This window comes from Zonotrichia leucophrys, chromosome 18 (genome assembly GCF_028769735.1).
Source record: "Zonotrichia leucophrys gambelii isolate GWCS_2022_RI chromosome 18, RI_Zleu_2.0, whole genome shotgun sequence".
Classification (NCBI taxonomy): domain Eukaryota; kingdom Metazoa; phylum Chordata; class Aves; order Passeriformes; family Passerellidae; genus Zonotrichia; species Zonotrichia leucophrys.
Window position 1 is genome coordinate 2,522,830 of NC_088187.1, and position 14,545 is coordinate 2,537,374.

A 14,545-nucleotide genomic window follows, 5' to 3' on the forward strand; every position below is an offset into this window, starting at 1 on the left:
AACCCCCCTAAGGTGTGCACTGTTTGCACTGCTCCCAGTCCCCTTCCTTCCTGCCCTGGCCTTTTATCCCCCTCCTCTCACTGTGGTGGAAAATGTGTCATGTGAGAGGTTCTGACTTCTGTCTCTGTGCTTGTTGGTGATCACAGGTTGTTTTTTTCAGGTGAATGGTGTCTTACCCATCCTTCCATTGCTCTTTCCTGTCCTGTGGGTTCTTGCTACAGCCTTTGGAGAAGCCAGAGTGTTGGCCCAGATGAGCAAGGCCTCCTCCTCCTCACTGGTAGGTTTCTCTCCACATGAAACCATTGCAGAGACAAGGGCAGGAGATGAAAAGGCTCTGTGAAGTGAAAATTCAGCAGATTTGTCCACATAATTGTGAAACATTGTTGGATCTTTGGTTGTCCCAGCTGTTGTCCCCTCTCCCTGGAGTACAATATTGCTTCTTGAACAGATGCTTTAATTTTTTCAACCTCTCTACAGATCCCAAGGTGATGGGAAGCTCTGGTGATTCCATAATACTCTTCATGGCATGTGTTTTCTGTCAGATAAATACAGTTTGGCAGAGGGGTCAGCATGGAGATAAATGCCCTGAGGTGGCTGTAACTGGGCAATGTGTAGCAACTGAGAAGCAGTGAGACACATCATGTCCTCTGCAAAGCCCTGTGGCTGAACAATCCTTCCTGAGGCTCTGGGGCTTTGTTTGCAGGTGTGGCCTTTGAGTAGGTCAGGAGTAAGAGCAGTTTCTGGTGGCTGTGCTGGTTTGGGGAGTGGAGTTTGGTGCTCTGATGGGATGTGGTCCTGGGCTGGATGTGCTGTTGTGTGTCCCTTCTTTTGTCCTGGTGGCAGTGCTGGTGAGATGCACTGAGCTGTGTTTGTCTTCTGTGCTGATTTCTGTTACTTGGACAGAGTTTCTCTCTCCTTCTTGTCCCTCCTTGGCCTCTGTGGCCCTGGGTCTGTGTTTTCTATTCTTTTATCTCTAGCTGAACATGACTAAGCTGCCTGTGTCCTGGGAGGAAGGGCACATTACAATCCTTAGTAGCATTTGCACATTTATAATCTCTTCTCAGTGTTTTCACCACTTTACCTTTCCTGTGCATTCTCAGCATCACTTGGATTCTACTTTTGAAACCTCCCTCTTTCCCTTCTCAATTCAGCTGGGAAAAGCCAGAGCTCCTTGGCTTCCTTGCTCCATCATTCTTAACATTCCCATTTGCCCTGTCACTCACACTTGCACTTTCCTTTTTTCCTTTCTTGTCTTCTCCTTTTTCTTGTCCAGGCAACTCTGTCTGTCCAGGCAGCTCTTTCTGTGGCATCTCAGACATGCTGCTCCATCCTTGCTGCTGCAGAGCAGCTGCTGTGACCTGCCTTGGTCACTCACCCCTGACCAGGCAGTCACTTGGCCTCCCCGTGTCCCTCCTTCCTTCTCTCTTCTCTGCTCTAAATGTAGCAGGTAAGACCCTTCTCCTCTCCTATCACTTGGCTGCTTCTCCAGCTTCTTCCCCTTCCTATCATGCTCAAGCTGTTTGATTCCCAGTTTTTCAAGGCCAGAGGTGACCTTTGGGACTGGCTGAAAGGACACACACCAGTGCCCCCTAAACAAGCCCCTGCCTCAAGTTTCATTACTACAGTTGCACTGCAGCAACATTCCTTTTAGAAAAGAATTTGCTGTTGGTTTGAAAACATTTGTACTGCCTTTGATAGGTTTTGTCAGTAATTATTTACCTTCACTGCTAAAAATGGACATTCTGTGTTAGTGGGAATTTCTGCAGTATCTGATTTCCAGCCCTTGGAAAATTTACATCTTTTGTCTCACAGATTTAAGAGCAAAGAGCACGTCAATCAAAATTCTGGTCTGTTGTAACTACTCACATTCCTTTTTACCATCTCTGGTTAAGTAAACAGTTCAAGCACCTTGAGGCACTATAAGCATATTTTCCAAACCCCTAATCTTTCTCTTGGCATTCCTCTTAGCTTTCTCCTCTGTTTCAGGAACAGTGTAGGGTTATGAATCTCAAGCCCCACAAAATATTCCAGTAATAGCTGTGCTTTTGATAAATTTCAGAACAATTTGGACTTTCTGCTCTGTGTTCCCTTGTTTGTACCACAAAGGATCCCATTAGATCTTTCAGCTGCAGTTCAGCTGCAGTTAATGCTTTCTGAGAATCCTCATCCTGTAAGGATTTTTTGCACCTAAATACACAGCCTTAGTTTGTGCCTGTTGGGATACTTGTTTTTGCATACTGCCCAAGCAATCCATATTGTTCTGTGACAGTGGTCTGTCCTCTTTACATTGCACCCTGCCCTAAACTTTGTATCCTTTACAGTCTCTATCAGTAAAATGTTGTTTTTAGTTTTCTCTCAGGTTATTAACAAAATACCCAGATTTGTCCCTGCTCGAGGTAGTAGCACATCATTGCAAATAATTTCTGTTTCTCTTCCATTTAGAGATAGTCTGTTTCTAATATATCTAACATGGGCCCTATTACTTTGGTATTTTCATTAGAAAGCTAGTCAAGCATTTAGAATCAAGTCAAATTAACAAATGGTCTATGTCAAAAGCAGTACTTTTATCAGACAAATTTGTAATTTTGTCAAAAAAGATATCACAATAGTTTGAGGAGATTTGCTGCTCATATAGTTGTGGTGTTTGGCACTGATTTTATTATTCCACTTCTTTTCTTTTAATTGAGTCTCATATTAGCTGCTCTTTTATTCTGTCTGAAATCAAAGTCTGTCTGGGGTCCTGTGGTAACTTGGATGGTTCTCCTTCCCTTTTTGGGCATTGGCACCACTTCCATTGAACTGGGATTTAATCCATAGTTCAAGCCTTCTGCAAAATCAGCAGTAATAGTCATTGTCCAGACCTGCTAATTTAAACATATTTACTTTCTGTAGCTGGTGTTGGAATGGAAAATATTTCATAGTTATCCTATGGTATGATTGTATCACTGAATAAAGAATAGCAATATTTATTTAACATGTCTGCCTTGCCTACAATGTCATTTGCAATTTCACTGTCTTTAACAAGCAGTGGTCTGGTTTTAATTACCAACTGGTATACTTCTCCTTATTTTTTATGTTAATTCTTACTTCTATTTTCACTTAAAACTGGTCTCTTATTTTACTATGGGATTGTTGCTTTTTAAAATTGTAACAAAATATTCTTAAGCAGTTCCTAATTATCCTTCATAGTTCTCAGTTTAAATGATTTCTGACATATTTCTCTTGGCTTTTTTATGGCTTTGTTAAACTGATCCTTTTTCAAATGCCAGATATATGCTTTATTATTTGGGCTATAGTTTTATTTACATATAAATGTAATTGCCGTGGTCACTTGTGGTTGTGAATACACTGAAATTTAAACTTTTTCAAAATTACATCTAGTGTGGAATACCTTTGTGCTGGATGCAAAATTTCTGAGTTAGTGAATTTCTCAGGGTGATTCCAAGAGCACCGTGGTGGTGCCCTGCTGTAATTTCTTTTCATTTCCTCTCACATCCCATTCATATTGCCTCATTCCTCTGTGTCATTGTGTTCCAGGCACCTGCTTTTCCAGCCCATCTTCCAGCTCCCTTCCTGTAACTGACCCATATAAGTGAAAATCAGATCACTCAATCCTGCCTCTTTCTAACCAAAAATAACCACCCAGAAAGATCCTCCTCTGGGCCTAATTGCTATTATTTTCTCTGTGGGCATGTAGGTAATGACTGTGTGTTGCTGTGTGATGTACAGCACCAAGCACTTTGCCTGTGCTTCACAAGCAGATAAAAGCAGAGTCCATTAAAGCCGAAATTGCTGCCATGAGTGCTGGGTCTGCCGTGGTACAGCCATCCCCCAGAGCAGGGCTCCTGCTCTCTCCTCCCTGAAGGCACATCCTGTGGGAAGGATGTTCCTCATGGCACATTTCTGAGCACAATTATAGTAACTGGTCTCTTCTCTTGCTGCAGCTTGCTAAGTTTTCAGAGGACACTCTCAGCAGCTACACAGAGATGGTATCTTCTCAGGTACTATTATTATGAATTGTTTTCCTCCATCTTCACTGCAGAACTTCATGATATCCTTTCCCTTCCTTTCTGATCTCCTGCTTGTTGCTAGACCCTTTTTACTTGTGTCAGTTGTCCGTTGTCACTCATTTGTTGCTTTAATTTGCTGTGCATGCAGGTTGCATGTCTTTGCCTTCCACCTCCCCGTGTAAATACTGCTGTGCTGGCTAGAGTTTGAGGTGACCTCAATGCTGAGTCCAGTTGGGCTTTTCTGAATATTGCAAATGGTTTGAAATCAACATTTTCTGTCCTGGAGACAGTACCTCTTGCAAGTCCTGTTCCAGAAGTCAAATAAACTTTATATGGTGTGTGTCTGAACGAAGTGAAGTCTTCTGCTTGCACCTGAGAATCCTTGTTGAAGCCAAAACTAAAACCCAGAGGAATGGAATGGTGGTCAGCACCCAGACCAAACTGCAGAAGGACTGTGGGGTATTCAGGCTTTTAAAAAGTCTGATCCTGTTCCATAGGCTTCTTATCAGGCTTAAGCACATTACTGGTGCTTCCAGAGCTGGGGCAATTAAACATTCAGGAGCCCTTTTTCTAGGGAAGGAACTACTCTGGCCACTCTATAAATTGCATCATCCAGGTTCAACAGGTGGGTAAAGGAAAGATACTTCTCTGTTTATCTGGTGTTCAGGTTCTCCTTTCCATAAGGATGCAGATGGACTCCAGGAGTGATTAAAAATCCCTTGATATGATAAGAATCAATTCCTGTCTCCTTGTCCCAGTCACTCAGAGGAGTGCACATGGGTGCACACACGTGTGTTTCTTTTGCTGATAATTTTGTTGCCTTTCTGTGCCAGTTCATCATTTAGCTGAGATGTTTTTCAGATATTAAATGGGGTGATTTTAGCTGGCCTACCTTGTTGAGGAGATCTCTTTCTTTCCTTTTGTAACATTTTTGCTTAGAAGAAACTGGTTTAAATAAGAGCATTATTTTTTTCTTGGTGATAGCTCCAGACTGTTTTGTATTTGAGCTTACTGCTGTACTAACCATTAGAATCCAGGGAAAATTATTTGAGGAGCTTTGGGGGAAGTGCTCTGCAGTCACAGTATTCCAGAATAACAACTAAAAAGCAGTAAAATAACACAGTAATTCAATCCTGGTTTTGCTAGCTTTAGGATTGCCAGAGGACAGCACACAGCTCTGGTGCTTGGATTGATTACTGCCATCCAGACTCCCTCTGAAACATATCTGTGTAGAAAATGAAGGGTGCCAACTGGACATTTTAATTTTACAAAATATCCCCTTCTTTCTGTTCCATTGCAGTTCCTCTGTAAGAATGGAGTAGTCAGGGCACCTTGGCTTTGTTTCTGATGTTATCATTGCCTCAGTTAGTGACCTTGAGCAAGTCACCTCAGCACAGGGACCCCATCCTTTACCTGATTTGCAGCATGGTGGTGGGAACTCAAAGGCCTCAAACTGCACAGTCCAAGGGGTTGAGTTACTTCAGGATAAAAACACCAAGAGGTGACAACAGATTCACTCGAAATGAACTCACTTCAGAATTCATTTCTGTGGTTTTGGGTGGACAAGAGGTAGTTTCAGTGAATTCTCAATTCAACAATCAGACTGACTGTTAGCAATCAGTGGAAAGGGGAAGAAATGCTTTTCCCTGGAGAACACCAGCACTGTATCAGGTAACAGGTTCCCACAGAGACTGATGGCTATCTTACAGTGTATCCCTGTGTTGAAAGTGAAAGCAGGTAATGTCCTACTCCCTTTTCACCTTCTCTCCCTTCATCTTCCCTGAATGAGTCTCTGACTGGCTGATGTGCTCTGCTTCCCTCCTCAGGAAATGATCCGCTGTATCTGGAGCCACTTCCTCTGTGTTGTAAAAGGCAAATCCCCAACTCTGAGCTTCACTTCCAGCTTGCTCCACAGTCTGGGATCTGTCACTGTGAGTATTGCTGGCTTGTCAGAACGAGGAGCCCTGTGAGGATGCTTCATTTGCATCATTCATGTCATTGTTCCCTGAGCACAGACTGCAAGCAAAGTTCACTGTGCTGGAATTAGAAACCCTTCAGGCACCTGTCTTTGTAGAAGAGTTTATAACTGTCCTGTCATGTCCAAGCACATTTACAGGCTAAAACAATGGTTTGGGATATTCTGTGACATCTGACAGGATGTCTGTATCTTCCAGCTCTGGTTCTGGATAAATTATCCTCTTGATTCCTGTGCAAGAACCAGCTGGTTTGGGTCCTGGTAAGGTACTAGCTAGTGAAATAGGTTGAATAGTTGCTTCCTTCCCTTGGGCTTCATGATGCCTAGTTTTGTAACATGCTAAAGTAAAATTGGCGTTAAACAACTCATCAGTCTTGTTAGAGCAAGGAATTCTTGGATTTCTTGCAGTGTTATTAGGTGCAGTTTCTTCAGAGAGCAAGTTGGTGAAGGAGAGACTTGTCTGTCCTCCCATGTGTTTATTAAAGTCATGATATTTACAACTATGAATGAACACAGATGTTTTCACTAAGATTTTGTTTTCTTGGGGGTGTTGTGGGATGTTCTAGGTGCTCTGCTGTGTAGACAAGCAGGGGATTCTTTCCTGGCCAAACCCCAGCCCAGAGACTGTTCTGTTCTTCAGTGGGAAGGTGGAACCACCTCATGACAGCCACGAAGACCTGACTGACGAGCTCTCCACAAGGTCCTTCTGCCATCCTGAGATGGAAGATGAGGTGGGTGATCCTTACCCCATAGTGTGGTGTGTTGGCTGCAGTCACACTTGGACTGACACAATGTGATATTATAGAGGGGCCTTGTAGGGAAGTCCTGTGCCATAATTCTTTGCTTAAAGATGAAGAAACAAGTGAGGATCCTTTTCTACAGGAGTCTGAAGCAGGAGGTGAATCAGCAGTGCCTTGTGTTGAACCACTGAATCACCTCCCTTTGCTCTGTTGGTCTCCCACAGCCCCATGAAAGAGATGCTTTGCTCTCTGGCCCCCTGGCAGACACAGTGCACATGGCCAATGAGCAGGAGAGGAACAACTGGTCTGGTGATGCTCCAAAGGCTCCTGAAGCCTCTGCCCACCGAAAGCCAAGCAGCAGAAGCAAACATCCCTCTGGATCCAATGTGAGCTTTAGCAAGGACACAGAGGGTGGAGAGGAGGAGCATACTCAGGTGAGATTTACTGGAGGGGCACACAATTAAGCTTTTGTGGAGCTGTAACACAAACTCAAACCCAGAGAGTCCCCACTGTTGGGCAGTTTAACTGGGAATTCCCTGCAGGATTCTAGGCTCAGGCTGTATTCATTGTAACAAACTGCAGTTTCTCTGCCTGCTGCACCAGGTCGTTGGGGACAGCGAGGTGTTGGCTTGTGAGGCTGAAGACTTTGTGTGTGACTACCACCTGGAGATGCTCAGCCTGTCCCAGGACCAGCAGAACCCCTCCTGCATCCAGTTTGATGACTCCAACTGGCACATGCACCTGAATTCCCTCAAGCCCCTGGGCCTGAACGTGCTGCTCAACCTGTGCAACGCCGGCGTGACCGAGCGGCTGTGCCGCTTCTCCGACCACCTGTGCAACATCGCCCTGCAGGAGACCCACAATGCTGTGCTGCCTGTCCACGTGCCCTGGGGCCTCTGTGAGCTTGCCAGGCTGATAGGTGAGGAGCAGCTGGATGAACAGACATGGAGAAATCAGCTGTCAATAGACACTTAATCCCTGGAGTGCATGAGAATATTTCCCCAGTCCCGTTTGCTGAGGAGGTGGAAATGCAGGGTTGACTCTGTTGTTGTTTGGTTGCCAAAAGAGTTTATTAAAGAGATGGCTTTTGGCAAGTTCTGACATTGTCAGTGCTATCCAAGGAACAAATGTTATCAGGGATAGTGCCAGCCAGCCCTGGCTAGGCTTCATATTCTCCTGGTGTGAGTCTGTCAGTCTCATCAGGAGACAAAGAATACTGCTAATGAACATGTACCTGTCCTGTCTTTACTGTAGGGCTTTACAGGGTGTTTGGGGATAAAGGATGTACCTCAGCTCATTTTACACATGGGAAAATGGAGGCATAAGGGCAGTAAGAGGTTAGAGGTAACAGTAGGATTAAAAACTGGAAACTTGAACTCACTTCTGTGCCTGTCCTGTGATGTCACAGTTACTCTCATCAGTAAACAAGAGCATGAACGCTGTAATTACTAATCTAGTCCTTTTGAGTGTTTTTCATCCTAGATCTTGAGCCATATTTACATAGATGAACACTGAGCACAGCTCACCTACCAGTTGCTGCAGAGGTGCCAGAATGAGCACAGGCAAAGTGGGTGGCACAGAATCAGAAGGGACTTCCCTTTTGCATTGAAAAGAGCCTGATTTTCCTCCTCCTTGTGTTCATGTTTCAGGTTTCACACCAGGTGCTAAAGATCTCTTCAAGCAGGAGAACTATTTGGCTTTGTACCGCCTGCCAAGTGATGAGATGGTGAAGGAAACCATCCTGGGGAAGCTTTCATCCATCACCAAGAGGAGACCCCCCCTGAGCCACATGATTAACCTGTTTGTGAAGGACACCACTACCAGTAAGGCTGCCTTTTTCTCTGGGCATCCACGTGGCACAGGGGGAGCTTTTCCTCAGAGATCCCAGAAAATGTCAGGCTGGAAGAGCCTGGAGTCCCTGTGGGTGATGGCCCTGCTCTGCCCATGGCCAGTGCAGATGTGATTAACAAACCTCAGTGATCATCTGGGGTATTCTGAGGGGGGAATTCTTCCCAGCCTTGGCTCACTCCAGAATCACAGATAATTTTTTAAAAATATCTTAGATAGCACATAGTAGACCTGTTTTCTGTGAACAAATGGCAGTACAGAGTGTGGCATGGGTTTGTTGAGTTTTTAATAGACTTCATGATAGTAGTGAAACTAATACTGCACAGGGCTGAATATCACTTTGGGTTTTAGTTAATAATGCTCATCCTTCTGATAAATCATAAACCAATATCTTTGAGAGTTGTCTAGTGTATTACATTACACATTCCTATATTGCATACTAATAAGAAATTACAATGCTCTCATGACCATGAATAAAACAGTGACCATGAATATAAGCCTGAAAACTCACAGTGACCATGAATATAAGCCTGAAGTCATGCAGACTTCTCCACTCTTTCTCTGCCTTCCTGCTCTCAGAGGAATGGGCTAGGATGGAAAGGATGTACAGCTGGTTGAGGTCTTAAAGCACCTCAGAAAGATTTAACAGCTTGCCTGTCAGAGCTCTTAGTCTCTTTGTAATTCCTTAAATTGACTGAACTTGGCTCTCTAGAGTTGACATATGTTCAATATTGAGTCTGAAACATGATCATTGTGCTGGCCAGAGTTTTACCAGGTTAAATTGTCTTCTCTCACCCACTTCTTAAATTTTTGTCTTTATCTGGGGAGGAGTATTTCATTTGTTCTTATTGCTGCTACCTGGCCTTTGTAAGTAGGAATTGTTTTGATGCTGAGATTTTTAGTGTAGAGAAAAAACCTTTAATGTTGCCTCATTTCAACTCCTTATCCTCAATTTTAAACGGTTTAGGTTAGAGCCTGGAGCTCAGACGAATAGGTGTGACCTGGATTATCCTGTCTAGAGTAAATTCTAAAAGGAATTTTGCCAGTTGGGTTTAGTTAACCATTGGAACACCTCTCACACAATAGTCTGGTCCCTTGAAATTTCCTAAAATACTGCCATTTTAGAACCAGAAATACTGGATTGTGCAGATAACATTGGATGAAGTCAAATGGCTCTGTTTATGCAGAAGTCAGACCAGATGATCATAACTTACCTCTCTCCACACATTATTTGTGAATAAATCTTGGAATCCACCCACTCCCATGACATGCTGCAGTCAAAGCAAGATACATAAATTCTACAGCTGTAGCAGAAATAGGAGGCAGCTTATCTGTATGTTCCCTTACTCTTCTATTGAAATTCATGTCCCAGCATCTGGCAGTGCTCATCCCAGATCCATAGTGACCCCATGGAAATGAGGTGCTCACGATGCCTTCAGTACCATCTCTGTGTTCCTGTGCTGGAGCTGCACTGCTCCATTCCTTTTGATCTGCCTGGAGCAGTTTGGTTCTTCCCAATGAGTCCCAGCAGCCATGAATGGCTGTCATACCCCCTGCCCTATTCATTCATTTTTTCCCCCTTTTGCCAGAGAAATCCTGGCCTGAGAATTCATGATTTGGGAAGGGAGAAGGCTGAGCTCATTTTACTGGCAAGGACAGCTCAGTGAATTCTTTGCAGTTTATAGTGTCTGCAGTCACTGCCACTTTCCCCTTAGCAGGGCTGTGGTGTGGGATTCTGGTGGGAATTAATGGAATGAAATGATTGCAGTTGCTGACAGGCATGAACACGGGTACATCATTGCAAGCTCTTGCTCTGTGTCCAGCACATAGGTTTTGCATGGATAAACATCTCTTGTTCCCTCTTTCTGAGCAAGGACTACCTGACCTTAGGAGCAAGGTGGGAAGGATTAGGTGTTTATACAATAAAATTACCCAGAGCTCTGCACAAGTGCTCCTTTGTGTCCCTGAGACAGGCTCCTTCTTTCACACACAGCTCTTATTCGTCTTGGAGGTTTGTTATGCTGATAAACTTGGCTTGTGATGACTATTTATAGCAAAAGCAGAGAGCTGCTGTGTTTTGGAAAATCCTCCGGTGTTCCTGAAGGTCCCTGGCTGGTTTGTGCTGAGGGGATATTCTTGGCTCTGGGTTTCACCAGCCAGTGTGAGCATTAGCAGTCAGCAGCAATGCCTGCAAGAAGCCTTTGGGCTCATTTTCCTTGGCAGTGGTTTTTCTTTGGTGGTTTTCTTTTTTTTTTTTTCATTAGCTCAGCTTTGAAGCCATTGGGGGTAAAGTCACAGAGCAGCTGGAGGAGGGAAGGGAGACTCTACGTGCAGGAAATGTTGATGGGTTGATACAAATGAGAGGGAGCAGGAGGTGTGGAGGGGAGACAGCCCCACGCCCCTGAATTGTGTCCTGTGCCTGGGGCCTGCATCAGGGATGTCACACACCTCTGAGAAAAACTTTTTGGCACCTCTGACTACAAGAAGGAATAAGAGATTTTGAGTCTGTATTAAAAACTAAAATAGGGGGAGAAGGAAAACCAGGACAAGCTGTGGTGTCCGTTGATTTTCAGTTCTTCCCTAAAGACAGCATGAGTTGAGTTACTTTTCTGGAGTCTCTTATATTGAACTTTTGACCATCCTGATTTAACACATTTTCAGGGTGAAAATGTGAAACAGGCTGTTATCTGACAGATCACACTGTCAAATTATCTTCTGCTACTTGAATGAAAAGTATTCAAGAATAGCTCTTACCCTTTAGTTCCACGTCTGGCCTAGAAATGAATGCACTTTGCAGCACAGGCAGACTTTGATCCCCGTAGGCTCATCACTGCTGCTTGTACTTTCCTGACAAGAGGCACAAAGGAATTTCTCTTCTGCTCTGTGGGATGCAGGAATAAGATATTATCACACCTTTATAGGAGCAGGATTGATACACAGGGTAGGGGGAGAATAGGAAGGGACTACATGGCTCATATTTTATCACAGCCTTGTTTGGACCCACAATTAGACAAAGGGCAGTTACAGGGGCATCATCAATCCTGAACAATTTCTTGATGGAGAATGAAGACTTTGAGCAGAGGAAAAGGGGATATCTGGAATGCATCAAAGCATTTGGTGGGAACACTCATGTTTTAACAAATAAGGGAGCAGCTGGTGTGATATGCCCTTCCTGGAGCTGTGTATGTGATGCTGACTCATTGTTCTCCTACACTCCAGGCACTGAGCAGATGTTTTCTCATGGGACAGCTGACATCATCCTTGAGGCCTGCACTGACTTTTGGGATGGTACTGACATCTACCCCCTCTCTGGCTCTGACAGGTGGGCAGCTTTCTCATTTGGGGCACTCAGGAGCTGCAGATAAAATGCAGAGGGAACCTGGTCACTCTGTTAAAATTCTTTTAGTGATGCTTGTTAAGCTTTTTAAGAGCTTCAAGTAGGTTATGAACATGAGCCATCTCTGCTTGTAATTGTTATCATAGCATGTAAGAGATTAGATAGCAACAAGCATTCAGTTGCACTGGAAGAGCAGGCCACTCCTCACTCTATCTGTTGGGATATTGTCCTCTTTTAAGTTGATTCTGACTGTACTGTGTAGTAGGACTGAATTATAATCAGGTCATGCTGGTAGCAGAGGATTTTTTGTTGCTTTTCAAGAAAAATGTTTTGTCTTACATGAAATGCAAAATGATCAATTGTGCCTGAACCAGTCCACACAAAGCATCACACCCTTGGAGTCCTGCTGCAATATCTGACAGTGTGTGCTGCATTTTTATCTACAGGCTGAATTGCTGTTCCTATTGGCACAGCAGACCACTAATGTTTAGTTTCACTGACTTTTCACATTGTTCTTCTAAATCTGCATATCCTCAGGTGTGAAAAAGCTGTCACTTAGCCTTTTTGGAATATTGATCATGTTACAAGCAAATTAAAAATCTGATGTATAGTCTAATTTCTTACCTTTGTGAATTCAGCTTAGAGAAGGAACTTCACCATATTTCAGTGACTGAATATTGACTTAATACAGCTCCTGGGACCCCATACTCTGAAAGGGGATAGGAGAAAAGTCTGCTCCTGCAACTATCTCTGCCATAGATCCTGTTGTCAGAGTTGTCAGTTCCCTCTTTGGTGTTTATCTCCCTAGAGATAAATTATGTCTGATGAATTAAGCTTCTGCTGTCATGCAATGAACTTTCTTGGAGTCATCTGGCAGCCATGTAGAGCATATTATATTAATAAGTATATTTGAAGAGCTCTGTGTTCATACCTATTGAAGTGGAGGGAGAAGACCCATCTTCCTTGATCAGCATTGACTCCGTTTATTGACTCAATCAGTCACTTTTTATAACCGTGTTAATTAAGTTCATGCATATTGCAAACCCGAGCTCACAATAGGTCAGAGATAACACACCAACCCCTCCTTTTGTTCCCAATACCAAGATTTGTGTTCTCAAAACTTACTTTTACTTTCCCAAAACAGCCAAAGATAGAATATCTACTTGTTATGAGAAAGCTGCCTGAGAACTCTGGTATGCAAGGTTCTCAAGGCCTTCATGTTTGTCACTTTTACTTGTAATTAAAAACAACCTGAGAACTTCTACTGTTTACAGAAACAGGCTGTGAGAATTTGCTCCTCACAGCTGCCTTCTAAGCCATTTCTGAAAAAATCTCCAACACATACCCATCAATCTGATGACCAAACAAACATTCACCACTATCCCTGCTGGAATATGTGTTCTTGTTGCCCTGCAGTGCCTGCAGCTTGGAGAATGCTGAAGCAGTAGGGAAAGGCTTCTTCAGACATTTGGAAATGGAAGACATTTTTCCAAATACATGGCATTTCTGTATTATCAGAAATGTGGCACATTTTTGCTAACTTTGCCTGGTTTTTTTCCCTCTTCCACATAGGAAGAAGGTGCTGGATTTCTACCAGCGAGCCTGCCTGTCAGGATACTGCTCTGCCTTTGCCTACAAGCCCATGCAGTGTGCCCTGTCCTCCCAGCTGAACGGGAAGTGCATCGAGCTGGTGCAGGTGCCAGGGCAGAGCGCCATCTTCACCTGCTGCGACCTCCCGGGCACCACGCCCATCAAACAGAGCAGCCGCAGGAACAGCTGGAGCTCGGATGGTACGTGTGCCTCTGCTGCTGCATCTGACCCGCCCAGAGCTGGGAGAACGTTGTTGTTCAGAGCAGCAGATGGAAATTTGGAAGGAAGGGTTTCTGAAGTAGATGGGTTTTCGGAGGAAGTAATGATGTGGCAGCTGGTAGGGGTGTTTCTAGTTAAGTTGTTGAAGCTTACAGAGAAATTCTTCTCCTTGTTGGAAGTCTGTTTGTGTTGGGAATTTAGCTGCTAGAAAATGGAAAAGTACAAAACCATGGCTAATTCCAAGTCCTGCACCTGTGTTGATAGCATGTCCTTGAGGCCTAGGTGTAGTGTAATAACAAACAGTGAAAGAGACATGAGAAAAGAGAGATGTAACCCCTAAGGAATGAGGATGAGTTAATGCCATAGTTTAACCAATAGATTGTTTGGCTTACAGAATATTCATAAGCTTATTATTTGCTGTATAAGTGTTTGATACTTTCTTCAATAAACTGGACCAGAAAGACCTGAGGGACCAGGACCAGACCAGACCCAAAGGGCCTGTGATGAACCAACTGGTGTCCTGGTCCCCTTCCTTTGACATGTTTCTAAAGTAGGCTACAGAGAGTCAAGACTTCTGGGTGTTTCAGTACTTGTTTTGCTATTTGTCTGATTTTCTGGAAATCACATGGGATGGGCTTTTCAAAGGATTGAAATGTATAGTGCTATGCAACTATTATTCCTTGATAGATTTTGTTGCTGTACTGAAGGAACTGATTCCCACTAGATGAACATGACATGTACAAATCCTTCAGAACAGCAATGGAAGCTGAGAAGGAAGCACATACCATTACATAAATCCAGGAGGCTCTTTTGGAAAACCAGTCTT

General features: G+C 43.8%; 1 protein-coding gene across 3 annotated transcripts in view; it reads left to right on the top strand.

Annotated features, from left to right (window-relative positions):
* TMEM94 (transmembrane protein 94) overlaps positions 1 to 14,545 on the top strand; it is a 52,908-nt gene that overhangs the window by 24,462 nt on the left and 13,901 nt on the right. For 2 of the 3 annotated variants that reach the window (XM_064728585.1, XM_064728584.1), the window contains 9 exons: positions 161 to 277; positions 3,945 to 4,001; positions 5,837 to 5,941; positions 6,552 to 6,716; positions 6,950 to 7,159; positions 7,329 to 7,644; positions 8,375 to 8,548; positions 11,793 to 11,895; positions 13,483 to 13,700. In XM_064728585.1, the coding sequence (XP_064584655.1) occupies positions 161 to 277; positions 3,945 to 4,001; positions 5,837 to 5,941; positions 6,552 to 6,716; positions 6,950 to 7,159; positions 7,329 to 7,644; positions 8,375 to 8,548; positions 11,793 to 11,895; positions 13,483 to 13,700 (1,465 nt within the window). The remainder of the gene's footprint in view (positions 1 to 160; positions 278 to 3,944; positions 4,002 to 5,836; positions 5,942 to 6,551; positions 6,717 to 6,949; positions 7,160 to 7,328; positions 7,645 to 8,374; positions 8,549 to 11,792; positions 11,896 to 13,482; positions 13,701 to 14,545) is intronic. The other variant, XM_064728586.1, reaches the window with a different exon arrangement.